The following is a 12,280-nucleotide window of genomic DNA, read 5'->3' as shown; positions in this document are numbered from 1 at the left end:
GGGAATTGATTCCAATGCCTTATAAAAGTATGGGAGTTTCAGAGTTGCTTTGAATAGGCACGGGACGCTTGTCCCAGCCAGCCGCCCACATCATTTGTGTGCAGCATCCATGCTCACGTCTGTACTCCCACAGCATCCCATGGCAGAGCCCTGTATCCAGACAAGCTCGAGGTCTCAAATCAGGCCATCTGAATCACCCTTAAAATCATTCATTGATTTTTTCTAAGTTATTTATTAGACCAGAGAGCTGCTTCCATCTTCTCTGTTACCTCAGGTGATGTTGCTCAGGAGCTCTCCTGCAGAGCTGTGCTCATGCCAGATGTGTGTAGCACTCCCCACCTCACCCACACAGGGACTTAGCAGGAGTTCTGGGAGTGAGCAAGAGTTAATTCACTTCTAACTCATTCCAGAATTATTATTTTTTTAATGGGAGTACACTTTGCCACATTGTGCCATGGTAGTTTTTATGCAAACTGTTATAATCTGACCAGTTCTTTCTGAAATTTACAGGCTAGAAGGAAAATGATGAAAATGTTGCCTTTTTTCCAAAGTGGTCCTATTGGAATACGCAATGAATCAGAGAGTTGCATTGGTGCAAACAGACAGCTTGAAAACCCTTCGACATCAGTAGCTCAGCAAGTCCCTGCCTGTCCTGAACCTTCTGGAGACGAGATCTCCTGGTCCAGGGACCAGGAGAAGATGAGTGAAAGGCCAGAGGCAGCCTGCAGACCCTCACGTGCATCTTCCATCACGAGCAACGGGAGCTGCACCTCTGCTGGAGACAGCCCTGAAAAGGGGAAGAAAGGAATAAAGGGAATCCTTACGACTGCTCTTAAGAAGATGAAAAAGGTCAAGCCACCCAGTGGTAAGTGTTCCTCCATCCTCCTTGCACCACCTCATAGGCCATAGTTATCTCTAGAGGGGCTGCACAAGGTGGAGAATTGTCCCCTTGAGAAACAAGGGCACCAACAGATTCAAGTGACTTGCCCAAAGAGCCTGGGGAAACATGGACTGAGGGGGACATGACCTCAGGTCCTAGTCCTTTGGTACTAAGGGCACACTCCGTGAGGAACTGACAGTTTGCAGGTTTTCTGTCCAAAATGAAACTTATTTCTACCTCCCATGGGAACACAGAGATCTGTGGGTGGCAATAAACCAAGGCATACCTCTCTGCTCTGTTGCTCCATGAAACAACTCCCCTGTGAAATCTCCTTTTTCCCCAGGGACAGCAGTGAGCAGCACATGTAGGTCTTTCCCGGGGCTGATATATGAACGTATAGCTCCTCCAGACGCGGGCACCATCCCTGCAGGGTGCTTAGAGAGGTAGAAAAATACCTGCTCAGAGAAACCCTGAACCAGAGAGGAAAGTGCCCCTTGGCACTTCCAAGGCTCACCTGCCACCTCAGATGATGTATCTCATTACCTGGTTCATAAACTTAGCAAGCTGTACTTTAAAGTAAGTTAATTTTTTAGTCCTACCTCCTTTACTGGGAGGCTCTTCCAAATTCTCACTGTTTTAGTACAAATTATCTCATTTCCAGGCAAGCCTTTACCTGTCTAATTGGCTTCTCTTTCTCCATGTGTCAGATGTTTTCTCTAACTGGTGGTTTTCCTTCTCAGCCTTGAATTTGCTCAGCTAAATGAACCGAGCCTTTGTTCTTACTGCTGCATTGCCCCATTCCCAGTGTCTTTTTTTCTTAAATAAAGCAACCAGAATTGCAGCAAATATTCCAGATGAGATACCACCAATGCCTGGTACAGTATATTGCCATTTTCCTATCTCACTTGGGCATTCCTCACTGGATACATCCTGGGGTCATATCTGACTTTTTCGCCATCATCTCACAGTAATGATTTACTAATTCTCCAGGCAACTCTCTTCCTCCTCCATCTCAAGCTGGTTCACATCCATCTTGCAGCAGAAAATCCTATTTGTTGCTAAGTAACTTTTGTTCTATTGAATTTGTATTTTATACTTTGTGCGATTAAATTTCAGCCCATTTACTATACAAGTTATCCCATTGTTCCTGCATAATACACCAAGCCCTCAGTTTCGATAATGTCTCTGAACTTTGTGTAATTAGCAGATGCCAATAGGGCACTCCCAACTTTTGTGCTGCAGTCTCTAAGGAGAATATGAAGTAAGATGAGTTTCGTGAGCAATGCAAGCTTTCTCCACACAGGGCTTTCCATACAAACCTTACACACCTAACAAAACTTATTTTCAGATATAACTTCTCTAATTTAACTAATAATTTCCCAGATTGGACCATATCGAGTAGCTGACTGTAGTTCAGAAAAGATAGTTCAATCGTATTTATCTTCCCCGCTAAATGCGTCCTCCAAAAAATTTTGCTGATCAGATTGTGCCAGCTTATTTCTGGAAAACCCATGTGGTATTGCCTCTAGGACATCTTATTTAGCTGCATCTTTCCGTCTACATTTTTTTCTAAAGCCATGCTTCTTACTTGAGGTCATACTAATGGGAGGGGGGATAATAAATAAATAAATTAATAACCCCCCAGAAATCTAAATTTTGGAAAAAATTACGGGTAGCTCATGAATACCTGTCCATATGTAATACACTGGTGATGGGTATTCAAATTTCCATTGCCCCAGTTAGAGGTAGGCTAGGAATAATCTTAATTTTAAATAAACAGAAAGATTTTCTATATGATGAAGGAGCCTAAGATCTAGCATTATAGAAATATAAACATTTTTTAAAAGTTTTCCAGAGCCATCATTTTATATAAAATAGAAATTTAAATCTTTGCTATTGGGTAAAGAAAGGCCGTTCTTTTTTCACCAGTCAAACAAGTCATGGATCTCCTTGAAGAGCACAAGCTTTGCGATGCTGTTCAGCATCTGATTGTCCTGGAGAAGAGCCTGTCTAGCAAAAGTGAGGAGGGACTGAACACCAGTCAGCAAGACGTTGAGTCTGTCTATGAAGTTCTGAAGCATAAAGTCTTCAGTGTCTTGAAAGACTCTGTCCTTCTAGCGAAAACAAACCCAGAACTGCTGCAGCAGGCAGTGGAAGCACTGAAAGAGCAGGAGAAAGAAGATCAGAACTACATGTCAGAGAATTCACCTGACCAAAACATGCAATTTAGACCTAGAAAATGGAAAGAGCTTTGGATGACTACGGTAAAGGAGTCGGTAGAGACTCGAATGAAAGACACAAGTCATACTCCTAGAACTGAGAACCTCTCTACAGTTGGCCAGAACCTCCTGCACATGGGAAAGACAATGAAAGAAGATTTGACAGTAGTTGTAAAGTACATTAAACAGCTTTATCCTCCTGAGTTTAACGTGTTCAGTGCATATGCAGAACTCTACCACAATTATTTTGCCTCCCAGGCAAAGAAAAATGCTGAGTCTCATCTGGAAGACAAGGATATTTACCTTCTCCTCTCATGGGTGCACAACATTTATCCAAAGTAAGTGAGGCTTTTACATATGTTTATCCCTGGTGATCAACACACGTTCACTGGCTGCAAAACCGGACATTTGCTTGATTTATGAATTAATATCACTGCGATGCAGTCTGGTCTGTGGCTAGGTCTTGGTGTCACTGGCATCGTGCTCATGTACACCAGCTGGCCAGGAGTGTTGGAAGGGACACGCTCAAGGCTGCTAGTCTGTAAACCAAGGGCTGACCCCACTATTCAGGCTTCTGGGCAACAGACATGCACACAGATGTTTAGGGCTTCACTTGTGGGGTAAATTGGGCAGGTTCATTGCCCTGATCTCTAATCCAGTTGCAGAGCTGAATTCATTCTTGGAAAATTTGGAACTTTCAGCCCTCTGGACTCTGGGCAGCCAATAAATAGAACAACCTGAGATGCAGTTATCCTGGGCACGGAGGATATTGCTTAGGTATCACCCACAGTCTGTGCTCTCCTCCACATTAGAAGACCAAAGGGTGAGCCCCTGTGAGAGGACATCATCAGCCAAGGGTCACCCTTCATCCTCTCAAGACCTGTATGTTATAGAACTGAAAATATTCCTTGTTGTGGCTTATAGAACTGGACGGAGAATTGAGGCCTCTCGTTTCTTAGGTAAAAACCAGTAAATGCACCAGCAGTGTTTCTTCCACTGTTCTAAAGCCATTCAACCTTCACCTCCACTTTTTCCTTCTCTTGTTTCACTGAGTGTAGTGAGTTAGTGTTGATTCTGGAAGTTTTCCAGAGCCGGTGCTGTGCTCTAGGTCAGAATATTCAGGCCTGAACCAGCATGTGTTTGGAAATCAGTAGCTGTGAGGAGCAGGGCTCAGCCAGAGCAGCGTAGCCCAGCGCTGGGGACGGTGTTGGCCAGGGCAGTGGCTGCTGTGCGGGGTGTTTCCAGAGGCCAGGTCCAGGTGTCTGCTCAGGGACCACCTCTCTCCACGGCCAGCAGTGAAGGGAGCAGTGAGGAGGAGGAGGGTTGCACAACAGCCTGGCCCCAGCTTCCAGCATCATATCAAAAATAGACCGTGTGCAGGAAGCATGGCAGGGTACCCCCGTGGAGCTGGGTCATGTGCAAACATGGGAATCAGGCAATGCTCAGGGTTATTCTCTGCAGCTCCAGAGGGAGAGGCTGCTTTCAAATCAGCCCCCCGACAAGTGCTGGCCTGAGCCCCCCACAGCTGACCCTTCCCTCGAAGCTGCTCAGGGGCAATCGGCTCAGCCGGCACGCAGTGGGGACATGACAGTGGGGTACAAAACTGCCCGCTCCGTTCCCAACTAGCCACAAAATGCCAGCTTTTCATCTGATCATCTTGCTATATTGATGGAGAGAGGCTGTGTCCTGGGACTAGTCCCTCCTGCTGCTCTGTGTCTCCTGTCCCCACCAGAGCACAGTGGCTGGTGCCCAGGAGCTTGGCAGAACACGACTCCATTCCCTGGGGTTGCTTGGCATCCCACCCTCACAGGTCCCACCCCTGGCACAGATTCAGCTCCTCCAAGTCCTGCCTGGACTAAGAACAATGTACATTTCCATCTGTTTTTTCACGGATAGCCTCAAAAAGTGTTAGTGATTTGCATCAACAGCTGTCTTGAATTACACTGCCCTTGGAAAATGTGGTTGTTTGGCTTTTTCATTCCAGAGATATGCGAAAAGATCATGTTTTAGCTGAGGAGTTGGAAAAAGTTAAGCTTGGAAGCCTTTTGCCATCAAGTCTGAGCAAAGAGCTTGAAAAGAAATACCTTGACAGTGAAGAGGTGAGAATCTGTTCAGTCCCTCCTCTGCCCTGTCCTTCCTTCTGTCCCTCCTGCTCCCGTATGACTCCTCAGAGGAGCTCTGACTTGCCCTGCATGCACACTTCTCGTCTGTGAGTCACGACCCTTCCAGAGAGAAGCAAAAGCAAGAATGGGTTTGTTTCTTTTTGGGGGACAGATCAGCTTTCTGCTAGATGGGACTTGCAGAGCAAAATTCTGGTTAACTCAGCCTTCTGCCCTGGGAGCCATCAGAAAAGAACTGCTCCGTTCTTGCAAACCTTGGGGCAGGCAAGTGGGAAAATATCCAACTACAAATCTTTATGGGTAACTTTCCAGTTGTCTGTTAAATCTGCAGAGGGATTTACGCTCCCTCTCGCAGATGATGGATTCAGAATTACTTCTTGTCTCTGCAGCAGTGCCAGACCTTGGATGACTGCAAAGCATGCAGGACTGGTCTTGAAAAATCTCTCTCTTTGATGGAGAGTCGCTTGGTCCACAGAAAATAACAGTTGCTCTGGTTTTTGGATCACTCTTGCCTTAATGGAAACAAGAAGCAACTTTTACAGTACTCCCATAACTTAGTGCTTTTGGCATTTTGGGCTGGAATTCCCAGAAAATGAGAAGACAAGTTCCAGGTTTAGCTGTAGTCCATGATGATTTGCAGATGGGAGAGGTGGCTGTGAGGGCTACAAAGTGCACGAACAAGGCACTTGGTGATCAGAAATGGATGCCAGCCACTGTACAGATCATTTCCAAAGCCTTGCTGCACAGTGTGCATGCAAGAGGGGTCGGAGCAGAGAAAACCTGAGAACATTTTGTTTCACTCTCCCGTGTTTTTAAGACGTCAGAAGTGCTCATGAAAAAGGATTGCAAAACCAGGCCCAGAGGGTAGCACTGAGTGTGACACACACAGGCGATGCGTGGTTGGGGGAATTTGGGCTCTGGCACACATAGCTGCCTGCAACCTTCCTACCCACCGCTCCCCTCCTCTGCCCTCGAGATCAGCACTGACGTGGTGGGGTGGCGAGCAAGGACGTAGATCTTGATCTTCATTCCTACCCTGATACACTCAACTCGCTGTTGCATAGGTGGATATTGTGAGGGCGTTGTCCTTGCTGCTGTGAAGCTGTGGACAAGGCGTCTCGTAACAAAGAGCCTTTATTTCTCAGCCAGAGATGAGGAAAAGGTCTGCTCAGCCAGACAAATGGTGGGTGGGCGAGTAAAACCTGGATAAGGCAGGAGCTGCTACCCCCACTTTGTGGTAAATGCTGTTGTTCTTTCCTTAAAGGCTACTATCAAAAATTCACTGAGCAAATGTTTAGATAAAGAAATCCAAAGATGGAAAGAAGACGAAGAACCAGAGAAACTAAATGGACATTTTCAGAGTGAATTACTAGCAATATTCGTTATCCAGGTAATACAGATATATATTAAAAATAAACAATTGCATCCTGCCTGTATTTAGGGTATGAGACTAACTATAGCCAATTCAGGAAAACGAAAGGCCAAGTCGCCTGTGTAGGGTGTGGTGGGTGGTACAGGGGAGCCCTAACGCATAGTCTGGCATGGTCCTGGTCTACCATGTGCTGGAGAAAAACTCCTCTGTAAGCAAGACAAGCAGGAAGGCTGCCTTCACAAGAGACCCTGTGAGGTCTCTTCTGCACCCCTAGCTGAAGCCAAGCCATTAGGTGCTGGGTCATGTAACAGCAGAGAGACAAGAGGCAGGTTTAGCTGAGCGCAGAAGCAGTGCGGTGCTGTTGCCCTGCTTTGCTCCTGGGGAGACTGTCATGGGCAGAGCTGCTCTGAGTGCTCACACGCTTTCCCCACGCTCAATGCTCTCCCTCCTCTGGCTGCAGAGGATTAGTAGAGTTTATTTTTAAAAAATAAACCTTTCATATATTGAGGTTGTTGTGCTTAAATTGTTTTTTTAATGCAATCATATGACATTCAGCAAAAAAAGCAAAAAACCCAAGTGTCACTTTCCCCACTTTCTCAGCTATTTTGTAGACTTTCTGTAATGCTTCTTGCTTCTTCACCTCTCTCCCTGTTTGAAAATGGAGTTCAAAATTGGCTTGAACCCAAATAACTATAGTTGCTCTGCACGGTCCCTGGCTCAGTCGCAGGGAGGGGTGCAGGAGAGCCGGGTGCAGTTACCGCAGTTAAGGATCTGTAGCCTTTTTAACCAGCAAACCTGGCCTTTTAGGAGCAAACTGCATTTTAAATCCATCTTGTTTGTTTGTTTGTTAGAGTATCTACAGTGGCCAGAAGCGAGCCAAGGACATCAGCACGGCAGTGGGCGAGGAGCTGTCGCATCGCCTGTCGAAGGAGCTGCTTGCCTTCCTGAAAAGGTGCGGTAAGGCAGCGTTGGGCCGCAGGGCTGTCAGAGCCCCCCGGGGCAGGCACTCACCCGCCTCTCCTCTTCCCATCTCCCCTCCAGCTACAAGGATGCTTTTGAAGACTTCAAGGAGAAAAGCAAGAAGCACAGATACTACAAGCCTATACTGATTGCAAATATTAACAACTGCTGGAATTTTAGGTAAGGACCCAAAAGAAAAGGCTTTGCTCCTTCCTCTGCAGGCAACAGGTAATAGTGTGATAGAGGGGAGATACTCAGGAGTGGGCAGAGGAAGGTCCATCTGCCTGCAGAGGAAGGTTTGGAGATGTCTGCGTTTCTCTCTATATATCTCTTTTGAGGACAGATTATTCTGACCTTGCTGATATTTCCTTGCAGAGACTACGCAGAGAAAAACATGGCAGAAAAGGACGACAATAAAGCCAGTATCCTCAGCACTCTCGGCGACATTGAAAACAGTGGCTTTGACGTGCTGCTTCAACAGCTGTTTGCCCAGCTGAAGGTACCGTATCCGCACCCCATACCCTCCTGCCCCATGGCTCAGCCTCTGCCGGTACATGTTCCCCTGCCGTGCTATCAGTTGCCCAAATCTCTGATTCAAATGCAGCAAAGTTCAGAAGGGCTGTGGGGCAGGTCACCTCTCGGCATCAGTCAGTAAACTCTGAATCACCTCTCCTTGAGCTGGTCCTCAAGCCTGTGCACAAAATGGGCACAGCTGCATAGGCATGACTGTGCAGAGGAACCTAAAACGTGCTGATCACATCTAAGATAACTGCTGCAGGAGGGAGAGCCTCAACCTGCAAGTGTTTATTCTCCAAACTGGAGGAAGTAACCGCAAATGACATGGACTGCAATTACACAGCTTTTGGCTTCTTCATAAAGGTGGCCTGTTTTGGTTTCTTTCTTTTTTTTTTTTCTTTTTTTTCCCCTTTTTTTTTATATATAACACAAGCTTTTTAAGTTAAGCAAGTGTGGTGGAGGGGAAGGTGTGGGAGTCAGGAATGTTCAGCCACAATCTCTCTTGCTTTTCTCTGTAGGATCTTTTGGAAGGCATCTGACAGAGCAGGGGTGCTTTTTTTATTTTCATATTTATTTACTGTGGCCAAGAAAAATTGCGATTGAAAATGTCTCGTAATGATTCATTTTTTTCCCCGATGGTTCCATAATTCTCTAATCAGACAGCATGGTGTGGACAAAACATTAAAAAAGTGGAAATAAAAAAAGTATCTCCAATATGTGGCTTTCAAGCCCTCAGTCTTCTTCATCATGAAGAACCAAGAAGGGGGCACAAACCCAATACAGCCCCCTCTTCCCCTGCACCTGTAAATCATTGTCACACATCCTGCACAGGACTGCACGCCACACTGTCGCTGTGTAGGATACTGTACATATAGCAATGCTAAATATACATGTGCATAGAATTTGTTTTGAGGGAACTAAGCAGTTTTTCCTTTTTTCAGCCAATTTATAAGAAATTTACAGAAAATAAGTGGGACTCCAGCAATGAAATTATGAACGAGATCATCAAAACCACCAGCAAACATATTTCAGACTTCCGGACCCTAAAGGACCCTTTCTACCATGTAAGTCCAAGAGAAGTATCGGAGGGATTCTGGGATGCCAAGCCTGCCTTTTCAGCTCTGATCCTCTGTGACTGAAGTTGCCTTGACCCGTGTTAAGCTGGCAAGCTGGCCTGGTGTCGGAGAGCCCTCCTGGGCAGGATTTCCATCAGCATGCAGTTGTTTACCGAGATTAGCCGTGTAAATCTTACTCTTCTCCAGCAGAAGCAGACTCACGTAGGTCTGTTGCAGTGTTTGCAGAGGAAAACACTCCGACTGTAGAGAAAGTGCTCTAGGGATCACTCAAAATATGGCTTTATTTATGTATGGGTTTGGTTTAGCAACTTTGAAACACTGATGCAATCACATGGTTCTATCTCATGGCTCCTGTGATTGCCCTAAGGACCAGAGGAGATGGATGCAACCGGGACAAATCCCAGATAACTGAGCCACGACCTCATTTTCAGTGGCACTGGAGTATATATGAAACATCACCATATAAAAAAACTTTTATTTCCTGCCTTTGTCTTTTTAGTAGCTGAAAAAAAATTACGCTGTATTGTGTATTAGAGAGGAACAGGAGGAGCAGCACGAATTCCTGTTTCTCTGGAGTACTGCTACTTCTTCTCTAACACATGTTAGATCTTTCCTATGCCTTCAACTCTTCCCAGAAGGAAACAACATTTGGAAATTCCCACACTTCATTAGTTTGAATACAAAGAAATTCTCGGCATCTAGGATGTCGCATAACCAGTCGCGGGGAGGTTGGCAACCAGCACTGTTCCTCACATGTGATCAGCAGCAGGCATTTGATGGGCCATGTCTTACAGCACCCAAGACATTTTCATCTTCCATCCACACACACGGTTTGTAAAAGGTAGATGGATGATCTCCCCTCTCCTTCCCAACAGGCTATTGTCGAGAAGATCCACACCCGTTTGGTTAAAGAGTACATCGAGAGACTGCTGAAGAGGAAAGTCAGCCTGAAAACTCCAGCGCAACAGCAAAACCTGGCCCAAAAAATCTCCAAGAACGCTGCCGACCTGGAAGCTTTCTGCACCAGCAATGTACGTGAGTGCTTGCCACATCCACAACAGCACGGGGCACGGGCACGCTGAAAAACAGGAAAATAAATTTTCCGGGGCCTCTCATTAACATGTCCAACTCACCTTAATTTCCTGGGATGAAGGACCTTAGGCAGAAAGAGGTCTCCAAGTGCCTGCGGGCAGGAAGGCTCCCCTGCCACCAGCCTACCCTCCCGCAGATGGATGGCCATGATTTCATCCTCCTTTGTCCCACAGGCAGTGGGACCTTCTTTTTGAAGGTTTATATTAATAAGGTTGGAAGATTTAGCTAAATGCTGCAGGTCTCCGGTTTCAGTACAACTTACGTGGAGTCTGGGTTTTGACTCTTCCCCCCCCGCCCTGGATTTCCCTCACTCTGCTGCTTTTAGGTCAGGCAGGGGCTGGAACGGGGAGTGTGGGGTCTCTGGTACACAAGGGTTTCCTCCACCAGAGACCCTTGCTTTTTCTGCATGGCTGAAACACCTTTCTCTGTCCTCTGAGATCACCTCCCTCCTTTCACACCTCTAAATTTGCCTGCAAAAAAGTGAAGTCAAGCCCTGTCCTCCACCACCCCATGCACATTTGACAGGAGAAAGAACAAGCCTGAGTATCACTCAGTGTGGGTGGGAGGTCAGGCAGCCGGTGCCTTGGGATATCCAACAGCCAGAAAACAGGTCCAGTTGGGGCTTTTACCTGAGTAGGCAAGGAACGGATTTTGGCAATACCTGGAGATGCTAAAGGCAGGGTTGTGTGCAGAGCTGAGAGAAAGCAGCATGTGCTAGTGTATTATCTTGTCCACCAGACCTTGTACACTTGCTGGGCAGCATAGAAACTCAAGGAAAGGAAAACATGATGGGAGGGAAGAGCAGAGAGAGTCTGTTGAGGTGGATATGGAAACCTCAGTCTTATGGCAAACCCTACACCACTTGTGTATGAGGATTAAAAACCACCACTGGCCCAGGCAAAATCTGGGCTAGAAACATCACTGAAAACAATGAGGCACCTAAAATCGCTGCCGTGTCCTTCCCCCTCACCTGGAAACAGCCTCAGGAGCTGGCTCGGTGGCACTCCTGGTGAAACACAGGTCCTGGGCTGGGCAGAGGTTTGCACCTCCACGATGCCCTGCTAACCGTTTTCTCTTCTGGCAGGGGTCTGAAGCCACGTGGCTGAATTCAGCACTCCCCAAACTGGCTGAAATAATCCGACTTCAGGATTTAGGTGCTATTAAAATCGAAGTTGCAACACTCGCCACGACATACCCAGACATCCGGTAAGAGACACTGAAACAGATTTGCAAATACTCATATGAAATTTTAATTGAGCCAGGAAAGTCAAATATGAGTACAGGTGAGATCCATATAGCCTGAGTCTATAAAAATGGGGGCTGGGGGGCTGCCTGCCAGGCTGTGGCAATCCCAGTGCCATTGGACAACAAAATAAACTATTAAAAAAAGCTTATTTATATATTCCAAATTCTGGCCTGATTTTCTCCTTTGCCTTGGACATTCCCTACCCTGTGCCAAGTCACCTGGGGCAGTGCTGGGTCCCATGTAGCATCGCCAGATGCCAAGCTGGCATCCTCTTGGGGACCTCAGCACCCGCCATGGGGTGGGAACCGCATCCTGGCGCAAGGGACCCGGCACGTGGAGATCTGCAGGAGGAGGTAACACCTGCCCATTTCTCTTCCACAGCAAAAGGCACCTGGAAGCATTCCTGTACATCAAAGCCAATTTGTCACGCAGCGAACTCAAAAGCATCCTGGGCTACTTGGCAGACAGCACAGCATCCACACTGCCCAGGGCCCCGCTCTTCTCCAACATAAACGTGTCCTAGGCCAAGCCCCCCCTTGGCACCCCCCTTGTGCCAAACTGTGGGCTAAGCTGGGGATGGAGACTGTCCCCTGGAGCGATGCACAGCACACACTGCCGCCTTTTCCTATGGAAAGTACTTTATGCTAATCCGGTTCTCAGCATCTCTGTGGGAATCACTGTCCTCCTGCACAGCCGGGAAAAGGGGGCACTCGTGGGAGGAGCAGAGCTTGCAAGTACCGGGGCTGCTTCTCGCAGCAGTCACAGACTCCCTCCAAGTTCTCCTTGGTGCCACCACGTT

The 12,280-nt window shown here is 47.0% G+C and overlaps 1 protein-coding gene across 1 annotated transcript; it reads left to right on the top strand.

Annotated features, from left to right (window-relative positions):
* The first annotated feature begins 522 nt into the window (after positions 1-522).
* TNFAIP2 (TNF alpha induced protein 2) lies at positions 523-12,060 on the top strand. Its single transcript, XM_009809415.2, has 11 exons — positions 523-865; positions 2,810-3,437; positions 5,084-5,198; positions 6,484-6,609; positions 7,443-7,543; positions 7,633-7,731; positions 7,927-8,050; positions 9,009-9,131; positions 10,019-10,174; positions 11,320-11,441; positions 11,863-12,060. Exons 1-11 carry the CDS (start codon positions 523-525, stop codon positions 12,002-12,004), a joined length of 2,079 nt encoding a protein of 692 aa, XP_009807717.1. The 3' UTR covers positions 12,005-12,060.
* Positions 12,061-12,280: the final 220 nt, after the last annotated feature.

This window comes from Gavia stellata, chromosome 7 (genome assembly GCF_030936135.1).
Source record: "Gavia stellata isolate bGavSte3 chromosome 7, bGavSte3.hap2, whole genome shotgun sequence".
Taxonomy (NCBI): domain Eukaryota; kingdom Metazoa; phylum Chordata; class Aves; order Gaviiformes; family Gaviidae; genus Gavia; species Gavia stellata.
The sequence above is the reverse complement of the archived record's forward strand: the minus strand, read 5'-3'. Positions and strand labels throughout refer to the sequence as shown.